At 37.3% G+C, this 18,665-nt stretch overlaps 1 protein-coding gene across 1 annotated transcript in view; it reads right to left on the bottom strand.

Moving 5' to 3' along the window:
• Positions 1 to 18,665, bottom strand: part of FAF1 (Fas associated factor 1) — a 155,094-nt gene that overhangs the window by 48,008 nt on the left and 88,421 nt on the right. The window contains exons 9-12 of the mRNA XM_071565184.1: positions 6,985 to 7,080; positions 5,307 to 5,433; positions 4,347 to 4,410; positions 3,347 to 3,428 (exon numbers count right to left, since the gene is read on the bottom strand). Coding sequence (XP_071421285.1) covers positions 3,347 to 3,428; positions 4,347 to 4,410; positions 5,307 to 5,433; positions 6,985 to 7,080 — 369 coding nt within the window. The remainder of the gene's footprint in view (positions 1 to 3,346; positions 3,429 to 4,346; positions 4,411 to 5,306; positions 5,434 to 6,984; positions 7,081 to 18,665) is intronic.

The following is an 18,665-nucleotide window of genomic DNA, read 5'->3' on the forward strand; positions in this document are numbered from 1 at the left end:
AATTGAACCTAAAAGACAGAATTCAAGGAGAAAAAAAACACGGTTCATTTTCAGCCATGCAGGAATATATATTGAGGTGACAATACCAATCTGTGCTAAGAGAGATGTTTCACATATTTATTAAAAGTCAGTGGACAGAAAGGTTGAGAGAGGAGCAGGAGGTGAGCTGACAGAGGTATATAAAGATAAGAGCTCCTGAAAAGGCAAAGGCAATGTCTTTATTCTTTCTCATAATAAAAGAGTAGCAACCACCTATAAAAACGGAAAGGCAAACAAGCTCCAATAGAAGAAAATACCGCAATATTATTCAAATACATAGCTCAGTGAGATTCAATACAGCCATTAAGATCCAGTACTAATAACAATACCCTAAGTTAGGATAAACCCCCTGATGTCTCAGAACACAAGACACCCACAAACTGCTTTCAGGCACAAGGAAATCTCCCCCAAACATCTTTTTAAAAATCTGCATTATAAATTTTTTTCCATGGCATCAGTACAGGAATACCTATGGCATTGTAGCTACTTGAGCAAGAGTAAGTTCATTCTTCAGAAACTGATGTAACAGGGAAATGCTTGTTTCCAATTGGCACAATAGGTAGAGGAGAAGACTTCCCCAAAAAACCAGCTTATTTGTTAATTTAATAAGCCTCTGCCTATTTCTCTACCTGACCCAATTAAAAAAAATAATGAAAATATTTTCTTGTCTTACAAGTACAGTAAGCCTTGGAAATGGACACACAACACCCTCACCTATCAGGCTGCAGGAGGTACCTGGGATTTCATTGCTAAGGACACTGGGTTTTAAAGGCAAAGCTCTATTATCTTGGGTATTGTATTTTTTTGCTAAAGAGATATACAGGTTTTAAAGCACAGCTACATTTGACCTCATTCCATCTCTCCTACCAAAAACTGGCACTGGTGTGGCAGCAGTTGTTCTAAAGGAAAAAATATACCCATGATACACGTTAATTTTCACTGTCTGGTGACTCAAACACACAGGTAACAGACAAACACCTAAACTTATTTTGCAAGGTATTTTTTTCAAATAACATTTTCTTAAAGAACTATTGTCATCCTTTCCTACACCCAAAAAGACATTGAGATTTAACAGAACAACATCAGTTTTCTTAAGAAAAATTTTAACTCACATTCTGCATTCAAAACACATGTTCTGACATCAGTTAATTTTCTTAAAATAACCCAAACTAAAATATTTCTGAAAAAAAGCTTCAAGTTTATACACAATGAGATTTGGTTTTGAGTGGGAAAGTATCCACAACACAGATTTAAAACAGAGCTGGTGGCTGTCTCCCTAGACCTGCACTGCAGAGAGCACCTTCTGCTCTGGCCAGCGTTGAGAATTCTTGAAGAAAAGGCTGAGATCTCGGAGCACTCAAGCTGCCAAGTGCTCTCAAATTAAATCAGTTTGAAGCGGTTTTCATTAAGATGGATCGAGTGTGGCATCGTGAGAAACACTCTATCAAATGTAGTGTTTTACTTAGTGATTAAGTATATACCAGTTGATGAAGCTGCCCAAATCCTTCGTAATCCCACCACTCCAATAAACATTTAATGAGTATATAAGTTCAAAAAGCCTAGTAGAGGATTTAAACCTTCAATCTTGTTTTTATTTACTCTTGGAACTCAATTTCTCACTTCAAGTGAAGAAAGCTGGTGCCTGAAGCTCATCTGTTGCCCTGGTAAAATTAAGTGCCCTCCATAGTATAAATTAGAAGACAAGACATACACGTTGCAATTTCTCCTAAGCTTTTTTTAATACTGATATACATATTTAATTATTTTATGAAGTGCAATTATAATGTAACCCTTTCCTCAATTGTGCATTCCAGGAGGCAGTACTGAAAACATGACTTTGTAACAGGAAAAAAGCAGTGAAAATAAACAGTATTTACACATTCTCATATCTTTGTTTAAAGTCAGAATGTTACAATAATGCCATTCCATAGGGTAGGTAGGAGAGAGAGCTTTGGAAAATAAGGCAATATTCAGAAAAGAAAAGCTCAATCCAAACAACACACACACACACAAATACTTTCCTAAATAGACAAGTATTCACCTCTATTGTGATGAGGATCTGATCGGAATACATTGCAGAATACTAGAAATGTGAGGTGACATGAACTTCAGATGTGCTATATAAGAGTAGTATATGAAGTACTTTGGGTACTAAAAAACTAAGCAACTGCACTGCATTAATATCAGATTTACAGGAATAAAACTACTTTATGGAAGTTCTTGATGTGCTTTTGTCCATGATGGCACTGATACACTGTCAACCACTGCTGACAAAACGACACAAAGGGAACTTCCCAACTCAAACTCTTTTCATGTTGAATTCGTATGATTTTTTTTAAAAATATGCATTAAGGTCCACTTTAACAAGTTATTATAAATTAATACCTTGCCACTGAATTACTAGGTATAGATTTATGCTCTTAAATCTGTGCAAAGACATGAAAATATTAACTTATAGTGTTAAGTATGTGTTAACTTCAGCTGCATGGTGCGGACCCAAAACACTGCACCCTTATCAGAACAGTCTCTAACAATATAGATGCTCCTTCCAATACGAGTAATTAACTTTAGCTGCATGGTGTGGACCCATAACACTGCAGCCTTACCAGAACAGCCTCTAACAATATAGATACTCCTTCCAATACAAGTAACTACAGAAGCCAAAATATTCTTCATTTTAAAATTAAACATCTATCTAGAAAACAAAAGTAAATTTAAACAGCATGATCTTCTTGTTTGTGTTTCAACTTTATCTGTGCTTAATTATGCTGGGTTTTGGGTTTCTCTCCTAGTAAAGTCACCAAAACTTAAATAAACTATCCCTGTTCTAATTTTATTAAAATACTGATTTTAAAACTGTGCATGGAATAACAGAAACTTGAGATGCCTGGTTGGATGTACAGAAAAACTAAATAACCAAACCTTGGGTACCGGAACCTACTTGGCAGATAAAGGCTGTACAAACAAAAAAAAGCACACTGAATTTCAGAGAGCTTTCCATTTCAGGTTACAATTCCATTAGCCATTCTTTAAAGGAGTTACCAACATGCAACACTGAACTTGTCAACCACAAGACTCCCAGGCAGTGTTATCTGGTGCTAGGACACCATTATTTCATGAAGAAAAGGGAGGGGGGAAAGAAAAAGAGGAGCTTTGACAACTACAGTACTCCAATAAAAATACAGCCTGAATGATTAAGAAGAATGAGTTATTCACTGTAGTTAGCTTTTTTAAACTAAAGATGAAACACTGAGGGTGATTTGCATTTCTCCACTATATTAAAAAAGTAGTTTCAATACACACTTACATCTCTAGCTTTCCCATAGAAGGCTTCTTGAAAAGCAGCCTCTAATGATCCAATAAAATAAACAGGATGGCAGTCACCATATCTGTTTGAGATAAAATTTCCAATTAATAAAAAATTATCAAGGTAAGTTATTTCAATATTCTACTTCTTCATGTATTCATGTAAATATAATGCATTGGCTAAACCTTTAGAAAGATGAAATATTACAATTCTACAGGACAGAAGGGAAATACTTAGAAGCCAACATTTAAAAGCTCAAAGTAACAAACTACCACCTTACAAATTTTCTCATAAAAGGTTTCAGTTTAAACACACAGACATCTTAAGTTTTATACAATTTTCCAATCATAGCTTATTTCCTCTTTTTATTATATTCTTAAAAGTTAATTGATGGCTGTTCTTGAATTTCCCACTAATGAATCTCATACCCATAAAGGAACATTTCATCAAGGGGAGTGGAAACAGAAGGCACATAAACTTTGCATTACTTTGCAGCTTCTGCCTGTTCCCTGAAACATGGCAACTGTTTAACAATGTATGAGTTGGTACTATAAATTTGTAAAAAACCAGCATTTATGTTACTTTAAAAAATAGATATCTACATAACCACATCATTACTGTGAAAACTCTTATTGCAACTTTGTGTATACTTTTCAATATCAATAATTTTCAGCTTTTGTGTTCCAGTATATTATAAAAAAATTATTACACATAATCAGAGTTCTCATCATCCCTGTGGACCTTTATGCAATTAAGTAATGATACTAATCAGTGGCAAAAGAAATGAGACAAAAATCTGCCACTCTGACTTGGAGTGAGAAATGATTTTATTTCAGAAGCAGCTCTAACAAAGTTAAAACTAAAATAAATTAGATTAGGATATCTAAATATGTTATAATCCCACAAGAAATAGGTACCTTTCGTTTACTTATATTTTAATTATTTACTAAATTTAGCTTAGTTTATAACAAGAATCACACAGTTAATAGGCTAAGCTTACCTTGAAGAAAACTCTGCTGTAAATTGTAATAAGGCATCTCCTTCATTTTCAGCATTTTCTGGCACTTTAAAAAAAATAAAAATATAAATTAACTGCATCCTTATGGAAGGAGGTGGTAATTTGCAAACTCATTTGCTTCACAGACATTTCATGTTGCCACTTTACTGAAGTGCTTACCAAGAGCCCATATAAATTTCATGAAAGACTATCAACTATGAACCTTTGGAAAGACATGAAATTTCCAGAGGGTCTCATGAAAATATTCAGGTTTTCCAAACAGTAGAATCTTCAGATCCAGTGTCATGTCATATATCACTTGTTCGGAACTCACACTCTGGACTTACTTTAATATATTAAAATGAAAGGATTGGCTTCAAAGGCTTAACCCACCACATTGTGAGTTACTCTTCCTTTTTCTTTTGTTTTTTTTTTAAACTTCCAATATATAATGCTAAGACATTTTCATATTATTACATATATTTGCTGTCAAAAAACTTCTAAGGTAATAACACTAACGTAAGGCAAAGTAAATAAAGAGTATACAAGAATTGCCTGTAGGAGGTGACTGACTGTTCCTGCTCAATCCTTTTCATAATTCAAGGGCAAATAATCACTGAGAAACTTGTTTAATGTAAATGTCTAAAATGCTAATCACCACAAGATGCTGAAGTTAGAATCTGTAGGAGGGAAGTGGAAATCCAGTTACCTATAGGCATATTTGGATAGAGATCATAATTTCTGAGTTTACTTACTATTCTTCAACTGTAAGCCAAAAACTTATGCTTTCATAGTTGTCAATTATGTCATTTGATACATCCATCAGACATGACATTCAAACAATTTAACATTACTATCAAAAGATCCTTTCCTGTTTCTTACTCTGCAGGCTCATCACACCTTTCTGCCTTCACTGCACTTGTACAATCACCAGTTAATTATAAATTAACTGTCAACTCTTACTCATTGGCGATTTCCTCAAGGCAGATGATGCTACTCCAAACATTTCACCATCATCAACTCCAAACTCCGTGGCATCTTCAAAGTCATCTCCATCACTATCACTAACCATGTGAACATCAGTGCATTGCTATATAAAAACAAAAGCCAAAGTCCACCATAAGCTTCTATTACAGACATCATCTTCAGTGAAATACACAGCAATGCACAGGGAAAAATACTACATTTCTACAAAAGCACAATCTATGGTATTTTATTTTACTGTATTATACAGCATTATCAAACCTTTTTATAAACAAGACAATTTTTAACAGAAGTCTGGGTGACTGCAATATTTTGTGTCAAAATGCACTACTAAAGGATGATGAAACTTTCTCTACATGCACACAGTTGAGAAAATTTTATCCTAAGTGAATGGTTTTCCATCTAACAGTACTAACAGCTGGTGAAAGAGCCAAAGAAAGCATGAGGAAAGCCATACATTGTTGGCTTTTATATTGGTATTTGGCATACCAATGTAAAGGAGAAAAATCAACATTTTTGTGCAAGGAGTTAAGGTGTCGTCTCATCTCCCACCATCAGATCTTTCGGATCTCATGCCCTCTAAAACATGGAACAGCTCAGAAGAACCTTGGTTTCAACTATTCAACATTAACTTGTCTCTAAATTGACTTCTTTCCATGAAGAACTACTCCAGCTCTGCTGGATCTAGACCTTACAGTGGTAACTCACCACAGAAAACCTGCATGAACCCCTGAAGGTGCAGCAAAGGGTGTTATGAAACATGGGATTTCAGCTCTGGCATGCAAGTGATCACAAGAGGAGCAGAGAGCTCCAAACATGCAGGATGTCTCTCTGCAACAGCTACACAAAGAAGACTTAAAAAAAAACATTTACTGAATGAACTAGTCAACAACAACAACAAAAAATTCTACAAGGTGAACAAACTCACTCAGAACATTTTGAAAGAGTAAAGCAGCACAGAGTAAAGAGTAAAATGATACCCAGTTATGCTGGGAGGCCTTGGGACTAAAAAATAACCATTTTTTTAACCTGCTAAGTGGTTCAGGTACAGCTACTACAGCGTTGTCTGACCATCCTCTAACTTCTACCAACTACCCAACAGCATATATCCAGTCTTGCATCCTGACCATCCCTCACAGCTATCTCTTGCCAACTCAAAAGAGCTGAACAGATCAAAATAAACCCTTTTTGCACAGCAAGATAAACTGTATATGCTATAGTTTTCTCAAAAAAATAGTTAAAAAGTATGTAGAAATGGAAAACTGCTTATATTAAATTCATTTTGAGGAAGGACAAAGGAATTGGAAACTTTAACCAAACTATTAATAGTTAGAAACAATGAAGCAGGAGTTTATCCGGTCAGAAAACATCTCTTTCTGCTAACACCAAAACTAGATGTTTCAATCTTCTATTAAATTTGGAGCATTTTCATTCTTGCTGTGATTTGCTTACTTTGTTTTCCCTGTTTATCTTCAACGAGCCATTTACCCAGTTCCTTACTCTGCCATAATTACTTGTTACAGGAACCATAAATTGACTGCTTAAAGATGCACTTTTATTGCCATGCTTGACAACAGAAGGGATGGTGGCCAATGCAAAATGAGGTTTCCCTGCTTCTTCCTGGAGCATACTGGTAAAATAAGGATGATGTTCTTACCTCCTCTGACTGTTCCCTCGTTTGTACAGGAGAAGATCTTCTTCCAACTGTCAGTCGATGGCAAGGGAAAGTCAGTCCTGACACAGCAAGAGTCATCTACGAGGAAAGCAGTGAGCCTTTGTTACAGCCATGGTGTCAGCTGAAGGTTTGGGGGGGAGTTCAAAAGGTTTCTGTGAGATTCAAACTAAAGATTGCACTGCAGAAGACTTCATTATTTTAACAAATATAACGAAAGAAGCCTGAAAAGTGAAAAGGATTCCATGCATAAAAATATTCAAGGAAACATCAAGTGAGTTTTATTGGTGTGTATGCACAGAGTATCAAAACTACCTGGAACTGCAAAGTCAAAACTGTTGTGAATTGTTATTTTCTCCTAAATCAGTACTGAAGTTTGAAATATTACTTGTATGTGGTAACTTTTACAGTGCTATGCTCTCATCATGTAAATGTAATTTTTTCTTGCTAATCACTAAGTAAATGTTAAAGTGAAGATGATACAACTAATTAAAAACAGTGAAGTCATCTTGAAAAAAAATTATTTCAAAGAATAGTTTACCAGCAGACACTGCAATAGACACAACCACCGACAACTTAAAAAGTACATTTCATCTCTTCTGGTCATTTCAAATGTCAGGGCTCATGCCATGTCTCTCACATGAACATGGACACGCAAACCAAACAGTGCTGGTGAAACTGCAGCCAGCACAGACAGGAGGGATGCTGAGTAACCAGTGCCAGCAGAATCAGCACTGGCTCAGAAGCCCCTAAGCCCTACCTTGACCACACTTTTACAACATGAATAGCTTTTAAATAAAGGTAGTTAATTAATTTTTGGCAATGACAACATATTTGATGCTGTACAATTCTTAGAAAAGTGGAGAAAGAGAGTTCTGGCTGTATGTTTAAAACATTGTTTCTATTGGTTCCTTCAGAAGAAACACAGAGAGAACAGAAAGAGATTTTGTAGATCCTATAAAGCTTATTGGTATTTTTGCAGGACACAGAATGAAAGACTTACATTATGTATTTCAGAAATACAGTATACTCCTAATTAGATCATAAAAACATTAAGGTAAAATACATTTCAATCATCCTCGACAAAAATCCAAGAATAAATGATAAGCCCTAAATTTCATTTACTGCCACGAGAACTGAAAATACCCCATTTATTTTTTATACATAATTCAGAATTACTTTATCACTGGTCTGCTAGAATTCACAAAGATTTAATTTGCTGCAGGTTGAAGCAGGCTGATTAAGCAGCCTGGTTACCAAATGAATGTTAACCTGCCTGAACTAGCCTACTGTCACATTCTCATAGCAGGGTTAAACAGAAGTTTAGCTGTGTAAAAAGCCCAGCCTTAAAGGAAGTGAGTTATAATACTCTGGACTAAATGAAATATTAAAGACGACATACAGGTCAAGACCAATTACCTATGAAACTCCTGTGACAAGAGCATAAGAACTGCATTCTCTGTAATAATCCACCAGTTCAATTATTATTTTTATAAGCTCTAAAAATAAACAAAACCAACTGTTTTAAAACCTGAAACTTTGCCCTGTAGTTACCACACCACACAAAATACTGGTAAAACACACACCACCACCCCCCAACCACACACAGACTACACTTCCCTATCTCACAGCATCAAATCCCCTGACAGATGCCTGGAAAGGCTCCCGGTGCCTTTTACGTGCACATTAAAGAGAGAGTGGTAAGATCAAGCAAGCAGTTATTGTGCTGCTTCATCACTTGGCCCAATTGCAGGGTGTTGCAATTCCAATTTGCAACCCTATATTATAGTGTCAAAGCGTCTCTCAAATACGAGCTTACAGCAGAAGGGGTTCGACATCAGAGCTTGTTTCATCCCTCTCTCCAGACAGTTGCTGGAATGTTGGGGTTTTGTGCATATTTGTGTGAGAATTGCCCTCTCTTTCAGCATTTTTGAGAAGTTTTTTTTTGCAAAGGAAAGGCAAGGAGCAACAGCTCTGCCTTAATTTCAAAATAAACTAGTGGCCTCCACGTTCTTCTAAAACAAAGGTATCTTCATGTTAAGAAGAGTCCTCTTGCAAGAATGACTCTTGCCCCAGAGAGCTTAAGCTTTATCTTGGAAATTAGAAAAACAGCACCACTAAGCAAAAGAGTACTCTTCAGGCAGCTCAGGCTGGTGTCATGGATAGTAAACCTCAACTTTTCCTAGTATTTTGAATACAGGCCAATTTACTGATGGGAGCACCAGCTGAAGGGTCTCAGTGGCCAGAACTGTAGAGCTCAGGCTGCTCTTGGAGTTTTTTCTTCCTAAATACTGCACCTGCCTACTTCTAAACAGGGTTGTAGTATGTTAGACACACAAATCACAGCCACCTTCCCATGGCAGTGGACGAAGTCTTTACACCAACCCCGTAACTGAAAATGCTGGTTTGTAGCCTGACCCCTCTACCTTTTGGACCCGTCTGGGTGTGCAAAAGCTCAGAAGTAGTCACTAACTTTCCAGAATATTTTTTTCAAGAAAATCAACTTTATGTGGGTACTAGAGCTTGAATGGGCTGGCTTTCACTGGCACAAGAAAAGACATTGAAAGATGCATATGCAGGACTTGTGCACCAATGACAAGGTAGATATAGGTTATGAAATAAATAAAACATTGAAGCAAAAATAAATACAGTTAGTCTATTTTTCTAGGTGGGAAATGTACATATGCAAATCAAATGACCTCAGAGCTGAAAGGTAAACGAGGTGCAAAGTGAAACAGAATCAGAAATAGGCAAAATGACTTGCAAAAATGAAATGCAGATGATTACTGAAAAGCCACATCTCTTGTCCATCACTGGTATTTGGCTTCCTACAGCTCTTTAAGGAGAAGGACAACAAAATTGAAGACTTCAAACATTGCAGGGAGAGTGGTAGAAGGAAGAGTTCTTTTAGGAGACAACAGAGATATTGAATGGATTGCTACTGGAATTCAAAAAGGTAATGGTACAACCTGGGCCAGAAGTGCACAAAAGTTACTTGAAAGAGAGTTTAACTACTAGAAGAAAGACAGCTATCAAATCTTACAATTCAGAAAGAAAAACTTTAGTTTAGTGCTCACTTGTGCTTTCCAACACTAAGACACTTAAATTATTTGTAAAAACTCATTGTAAGAACATTTATCTTTCAATTCCCTGCATTAGTAATTGGGGGATAAAGTTAAGCAACATCTTTTCTGATTCAAACATGCAGGATTCTGTATCAACCTTTCAGATTAAGCCAGAAATATTTGCCAAATCTGGAGTCAGACTAGGTGCTTTAAAAATAAATTACTCTTCCTGTTAGAATGTACTGGTTTTATGTTGAAGCTTCAAGAAATATCATTCAGAACAATCTAAAAATACTCTTTTTTCCCCCGTATTTCATGATACAAATATTACTGCAGGATACAAATATTTCTGCAGGAGAGAATGAAATTGTGTAACTCCAAATTGCTGCCATCTTATGCTCAGAATAATACGAAAAATTTCAAGCCCATAATCTCCAAAGCTTGTATCAGCTAGAAGGAGCTTGTTGGCACAATTTAATTCCAACTATTGCAGACTCCTGAAATTATAACTGAAGGAACAAACTCAGTCTCTTGCACCAGTCCAGAGACACCCAATCAAGATACTGAGAATCTGAGAAAGACAAACAGTAGAAGGAACATAAAGAATGATACCAGCAGAACTCCAGCTGCAGAACTCGCTCCACTGAGAAATGCTGATACAAAATTATAAGCTCAGTGTCCTGCATCAGCAAGTAGTAATTGGATGTGACAAATTGGCCTTCCTCATGTTCAGCCACACATTGATGGAGAAAAACAGTATCTCAAAAGAGATCTGAATGGCAACCATATCTAATGAGGAAAGTGAAGGCAAGCTCTAAGAGCTTTCTAATGCCTTACAGAATGTAGCTGGACACCCAAAGTGGCCAGCTTAAGGCAATAACCTGTCAAGAACTGGACCTTCTCCTTCATCCTCAGTTACTGGGAGGCTGTGCTGCTCACAGGATACTTGTCATCAAAGGGATCCCTTCTCTCCAAAAGGATGAAGCTTTTTAAACAAGAACCATTAAAAACAAGCAAGTATAAGTGATACTAACTTTAAGGACAGTAGGAATATCGATTTATTTTGTGCTCTTGGTTAAGTTTTTGATTGCTACAAGAGCAATAAGAGTTTTGAGGTTTTGGAGTATATGGGAGCTGATCTGCTTTAATGTACATTAATGCGTCTATCTGAACATAAAGAGACTTGAATGGAGCCCTTCAGATGTATCGCGCACTACTTGTCAGCTTTAAAAACCAGCTTTTGGCCCTTTACAAGACCACTCAAAGGTAACTTTTACAAGGGTAACTTTATTGTTTGAGCTACTCAAAGGAAGAATCCTTTCCAACACACTGAAGAGATAGTTTTTCATGGCAAAATACTCTCTAATATAATTTACTGGACATAAACTAGAGATTCTCAACCACTTTCTCTCAGAAATTCAATGGTCAAACTATAAAACTTACAAAGCATCAGACAGAAATTCACAGAACATTTGATTCATATGAAAAGGAGATAATTCTATCAACAACAGCAAATGAAGCAACAGGCATTATTTGACAATGGCAAACCTAAACAAAAACAAAAACCTTTCAGTGGACAAACCCGGATTTTTAATAACAAGGAAAACAACCATAAAAAAAGAATGTAATTTCTGTATAACTTGACTGCCATGCATATATCAAACCATAGTGCTGTTCAGTACTTAGGCCATAACTAGCGGGTCAATATTAGCTAACTGTGGCTTCAAGTTAGAAACAAATGTATTAACAAACAGAAATTACACCCCAAAACAACATTTATAAATCAGGAGATCATCAGCTGAACAAGAGCTCTGTCTAGAGGTTGCTTAGCAGGCTCCAGTACACACATGGAGGTTTTTAATACACATACACTGCACAAAAAATTCTTAAATCAGAAATGAATGCCCTGCTACCTACACAGCTTGAAATCTAATCCTGGTTCAAATACTTCATGTGACAGCTCTTTTTATGTGCTCAAAATGAGAGCTGCTTAGCTTTTTCATTTACTGGGTAACTCACTGATACATGGCTAATGTATAAAGAAACAAACATGACTGAGTACGTTTCATAACGCCATGCTCAGTTATTCAAAATAACCCTGGAGAGTTGCCCACAGCAAAGTACCCAATGACTGGTAGGTGTCTCCTCTGTGAAAATTTCACCTCTATACAACTTGATCCTTTTCCTTGTTGGAGTAATTACTATGACATTTTTCTCCCCTCATCAGGTAAGAGAAAGGATAAGGATAGAGGGGTCAGGAAGGAGAATTATCAAGGATTTAAATCTTCTATTCTGTTATCTGACCTTTAATTATAGCATAAGCTAATTCCCTGATTATGATAAATAGCGATGACACTATGGATGTCTGTAGGTATGTGTCTTATTGAAGTTAGGGGGTGAAAAGTAGTATTTTGAACAACTACATGAAGTTTGAGAAGAACATTTCTGTCCCAGTTTTTCTATTACACTCTGTATCTATATAGTACTACTAGCTGGGTTTGGATCCAAGGAATATTGGGGATGAAGCTCTTTCACAGCCCAAGTGCACCAACAGGAGGTAAGGTGATAAACAAGACAAACCAACTCATCAGTTTTGTTACATCTTGGCTGAATAGCACAGCTCCTGCAAGGGAGCCTTCCCCAGTCTCCAGGTTCAGTCCATTCTCTATCATTTCAGCCCACTGAGATAAGTGAAAAATTCTCTCCCTTCTTAGTGCAGACAGACTTCAGTTTAGATGTCTGCAAGGCATATTCATCATGGCTAGTCCCTTCTTCTGGAGGGGCAGATCTCTGGAGAATTCAGACAAGTTCATTTCTCCCAGCCTACCAACATGTCATCTATCTCTCCTCACTAGAGAAATTAAGTTTCCTGTTCAAGAAGATTACCACGTCAGGCTGCAGAATGGCAAATAAGAGAGAAATACTTTCAGCAGGGTTAGATGAAGGCACAGACCAATGCCTCAGACCTCAGGTCTTTAAGTCAGAATCTCAGGGTGATCTGGGGAACTGCAGAGCAGTTCAACTTAACTCCCCCAAAAGGGGGACAGGAACAAGTTATAAACCAATCTACTTGGAACACCTAGAAAATAAGTTAGTCTTCTTGTTGCTTACCATTGGAGCAAGACTGGTCAGGCTGCTCCACAGTTGAGGCTGCTGCTGCTCCCAGCTCAGGCACATTTCAATTTTTCTTTTGCAAGCTATCCTTTTTGACATTATAGAATTGAGCAAATCATAAAGCAAGGAATATTTGTGTGGTGAAATGGATATAGTAGTTAATGAGGCATATACGAAAAACTGAAGTGTAAAAGTCAGGGGGGAGAGGTAGAGCAAGTGAATGAAGTTTGGCTTCCACACTTGAAATGAAAGAAGAGGAAGTTTTTCATTATACAAACAGTTGAATAAAGGAGTGGTTTCATCATAGCCCTTGCATATGAATATTGAAGCAGGGGAAATTAGAGTATGGGAACTCTTTGGCAATTTTTTGCAGTTCTTCAGAGAATATCAGATGGCTCCATGCTCTTTCCTGGCTGGAGATCCAAACACCAAGAAAGCAATCCATGTAGGGACTCCCAAGAAACTCATGCTATTTCTGAGGGTACTCAGGAGTCTCATCATTTCAAGACAGATGATGCTATGACACGAGACAGACTCCATAAAAGCTTGTTCTTGCCATGGCTGCAGTTGCCAGTGTTTAACCAAGCATTATTAACAATGCGTGGGCAGCCTGTTGTGCTGAGACAAACCCTCACTGAATTCCTTGGGAACAAACAGGTGATCAACATTTTCAAACCCATCACTTGTCACTGTATTCATTAAATAATCTATCTTCTTTTCACTGTACAATCTCCCAAAGTCAAAGTGATACGTGACTTAAGAATTCCCTCATGTTCATGTTCAAAAGTAGTGTTTAAAGCTTAAAGAGATTAAAGGTTTTCTGTGAATTAATGTTTATGCTTTGGTTTGCTCTTTTCTCAAAACTTAGCAAGTATTCTTTCAACACTAACAGACCGTAAAATTATTTCTATCCATACTGAAATACATTGTATACATAAAACAAGTGTTATCATGCCAACAAAAACCAAGTATCCCACTGTAAAATGAAGATACACTGCAATTCCAAAACCAAATCTACTCAATGCATTTTTTCTCATTGACTGAAATAAGGGCTTTTTGTACTATGGAATTAATGATGAGATTCAGAAGAATTTACTACATGGTACTGAGGAGTCTCTTCAGTCTATACTGGACAACTAGACATTTCTATTCAAGTTTGGTACATAATATTAAAAAGAAAAATAAAAATCAATCAACGAAAGCTCATCTACTACCATGGAAGCCTTTATCCCTCCTTGAACAATAATAATAAGTGGATGTAATTCCACATTAGCCACTTTGTCTTTTGACATCAAATAGCATTAGCTGGAAAAAACAGTCAAGTATGCTTGAGGTTTGTTTGTTTTATTAAACTATTGCACAAATATGAAAATGAACAGAGGAGTTTAAAAAATTTGACAGCCCTTGAAATTAGCTTCCTCTGGAAAATAACTTCATTTTCATTATGCATCTCTATTTAAAAAAAAAATCTTGACAGGTATTCAACGTTTCATTTTAAACACTAACTGGATGAAAAAAACATCTCTAGGGTGGAGTGTGTTCAGGTTATAAATCAGTAATGCTTATTTTAACTCCTCACAAAGTGTTGTTGAGATAATTACTGCTGACAGCTTTATTCAAGGTTCATTTCACTTTTTCTACCATTTTCCCCCTGTTAGAAGTTCAGCAGGGCCCATGGGAAGATCCACCCCTCACACCTGTTGGGGTTCTTCATGTTACTGAGGCCAGTTTGGACACGTCACTTCCAATTAGCATTGTGCCAGCGCGCTGTGACAATTACTTATCGCAGGTTTAACCTGGAAAAAAGTTTCTAATCCAGCCACAAGAACAGTGTCAGAGTACGTAATTTAAACCTGTCAACACAGGTTGCAGGAAATTCATTCCAAGGATTTCAGGCATGTTCCCATGGTAGATCTTTGAACTATAATGAAGCTTAAAATCACAAAGGAATGCTATAGAGTTAAAACACAGAACACAAAAGTTTGAAATCTCTGAACAAAAAAAAAAGTGTCTTTATTATTCATAATTTTTTAAACATTGATAAACTCTTTAGATTAGGATTAAGAGATTGCTGTGGTTAATTCCCAAAAATTCCATAAAACTGCATGTTAAAGATATGTATGTTGTTCTGCTGCAGTTTCAAGGCACAATGCTGGGAGATCTTTGTGTGCTGGGTGAAGATGCTCTGGAATCATCTTGGGGATAACAGCACATGGGGTGGGAGGAGGGAGGCTGGAGGAGAGTCCATGGCCCAGCAAGAAAGCCACTTGTGCCTTTCAGACACAAGCTGAGGGTGGCTGGAGCCACAGCAACAACCACCATAAAGGCAGCTTTACAAAAACACTCCCAGTGCACAAGCCTCTGTATGAGCTTGAGAAAAAGTGGTGCCCATTCCATTGCTCTGGGAACACCCAGCTCTGCCACGCTGGCTGAACACACATGCCAAGCTTTGCTGCAGTCGCTGTTAATCAGCAGCCGTATTTCTGTGCATCTACCACTCTCATTTGCTGGCTGAATGAAAATTATCCCTGGTTTGGAGTATTTCTCATTTGACTGAACCTAGTTAGGCAAATTAGGAATTAAAGCAGAAGGACATCTACTGTAGTGCTTAATGTTGCTTCAAACCACAAATATATTAAAAGGAAACAAAAAGAAAATAATATTTCCTCGTACAACAGATTCTGCTAAAAAGGAGATATACTTGAGAGACTGAAATAAATACCCATGATCACTTACAGAGCTCATTCTTCTTCTTAGACAAAAACTGTAAATATTAAAAAGGATGAAAAATCTGCCAAGCCATTTGCAGCTATTTGAAACACAGGGTAACAGAATTAAATAAACGCTGAAAGACCTGGAACGCAGTTAAGTATAGACCATGAGGCTAATTGTGGATCTTGAGTTAATTACTTTCCACTGATACGTTTTCTCAATGGTCTTTTACATGAGTTTTTTCTTTCCTCAGTCTGAACCCCAAGGCAATTCAGTGTGCTAGCCTCCAAACTCTGGGTGATTCATTGTGTACTTCTGCCTTAGGATTTTTAGTTCATGCAGAGAAAGCCAGGCTTTCACATCAAGTTGATGTTAATGTGCACTGACAAAGCAACAGTAAAGGAGCTTCATGTTTGTCACAACGTGCACTCTTTAATTTAGTAATTGCTTTATACTGATATGCAAATAATGACACATTTCCCAAATTTCCAGTTCCTCAGCAATGCTTTCACTAATTACTCAGTGGTTAAAACTTATGCATGTAAATTGGTTCAGTGAGTTTATTAATAGGTACACCTGTGTGAATTGATCTATAAAACATACATGCCTGGGAACAGGTCATAACTCACTGTACATTCCTGAAGGTCTCAGGAACAAAAAAGAAATTCTCTCTCACTAAAATAAGATCTATTACAATTAATAGAGTGTTATTCATAGATAAACTGGGATTCTAAACCTTTCCTAAGCTAAAGAGGGACTGTCTTTGGGTGACAACAAATACCAGGAGTCAAAGCATTCATGCATTTTATTTTGCCAAATGAGAGGAAGATCAAAGTGAAGAAAAGGTCAATTAAAAAAAAAAAAGGACAAGAATCCCTCTAGCACCTGAAAACATCGGAAAGAACCAGTGTCCACTCATCCAGCAGTTCTCTGTGGAGCACCACATGCTCTGCAGTCTGGTTACGGTATTTTGCACTACCACTTGTTCTTAGTTTTGATACTAACACAAAAAATTCAGCTACACTTAACATGGATTAAGACTCATACCAACTGCAAAAACACTGAACAGAGTTAACCTGTCTTCCTATATTTCCTTTCCTCAAAATTGTCCTGTTTCATTTGCTGCCTTCTATGTTGAAATACAGGATCTGTTAGGTTCCTGGTATTTTCTTTATCTATGTAATTGCCACAGACTTGGGCATAATAATTTTTTTAATAGGCCTGATCCCAAATAATTTTTTTGCTATTCAGCAGAGAAGCAGAACTATTTACAGATTTTTAAGGTCAGAAACAAATAAAATAATAAACAACAGTATAAACTAATAAACGATTCATCCAGACCACATATTGCCCACAGATATTCACAGATACACCTTGGGAACTGCTTTGCATTCACAAAGAGTATCATCCAAATACTTGGCACGTTTCTGGTCTATGGTGGGATGCCATTTACTTCACAACATTGTACAACGTTTGGGATGGCAAACAGAAAAGTGCCTGGATATGTTTCCAGCACTATATAATTCCTTGGCAGAGTTCAGGCAGTTGTGCTGGCAGCACTGGTGCCAGCAAACAGTTCAAACACTGAGAGGCTTTTTATGCTGCTTCTTCTTGGATGTCACTTTTCCAGGGATTGGATTTTTGCAATGTTAGCTCCTGAAAATATGCTGTTACTGACTTCTCAAAAGGAACTTCTAGAAAGGATGTTTGTTTTCTTTTTTTTGTTTCCTTTACCTGGAATGTACATCTTCTAGTGAAGTTCTGCTCTGCTTTATATAGTGGAGTTTCATTGCAGAGAAACAATCACCACTGTGATAATCCTCCACAAATAATGCAATTACCACTTATCAAACAGGTGTCTGCTGTATTCCAAGGAGATTATCACTTTCTATTCTGCTCTCAGAGAGCACAGAATAAAAGAGAAGCTGCTACTATTAAATGACTGAGAAAAGGAGTCTTTGATAATAGCTCTTGCCAGCATCCCTCAGGAGGGCATGAAGGAAATGTAGTCCTTCCATAACATCTTGGCACTGAAATGAGTATTTTGGTTTCTGCAAGGGGAGCTAAAGTACCCAAATAAGATCACTCCTGTTACCTCAATCTGAAGCATCTCTCTATCTTTCTTCATTGAATACTCCAAGAATCTCAGCACCTCCTGATTTATGCCAAACTGTGCCTTCTGTGAGTTGTCCTGAAGAGGAACTCTGTCTGCTCCAGCAAAATCAGGCTGCAGGGCTGCTCCACAAAACACATCACCATTCAGAGATGGTTCTGTGGCAATACAGTGCTTGATGAAGGTAGAAAGGGATCTCTAAGATGGAGCCCCAAAAGTGTAGAGAATGAAAACTTTTACCAGGATACATTTGTAAGTTAAACCACGGCTGAGTGTAATTTGATCAGCAAAGGCAATGCTTTAGAGTTTTTTCAAACCAGCTTGTTGAGTAGGAGTTATCTCAGGAGTGGATCTCTAAAAAGAGCAAAAGCACTCTCCTACAAAATTTGGGATACAGCTTTATGCACACGAGGTGCTGTTACTACATAGCAAAATATGTAAGTGGTTTGGAAACAAGCCCAGCTGAGCATCAAGCACAGAGGAGGAGCTAAGAGGGTAAACACACCTACAGAAGGACAAGAGTTTACTGCAGTGAGCTATTGCTGTGCAGGGCCTAAGGGCCAGCAGCTGAGCACAGCCAGGTGCTGCAGAGAAAGCAGGACACTGGGGGCCCTGTAAAAACCCTGTCCAGGGAAGGTAACCACTGCTTTGGTATAAACCTA

Source organism: Pithys albifrons, chromosome 10 (genome assembly GCF_047495875.1).
Source record: "Pithys albifrons albifrons isolate INPA30051 chromosome 10, PitAlb_v1, whole genome shotgun sequence".
Classification (NCBI taxonomy): domain Eukaryota; kingdom Metazoa; phylum Chordata; class Aves; order Passeriformes; family Thamnophilidae; genus Pithys; species Pithys albifrons.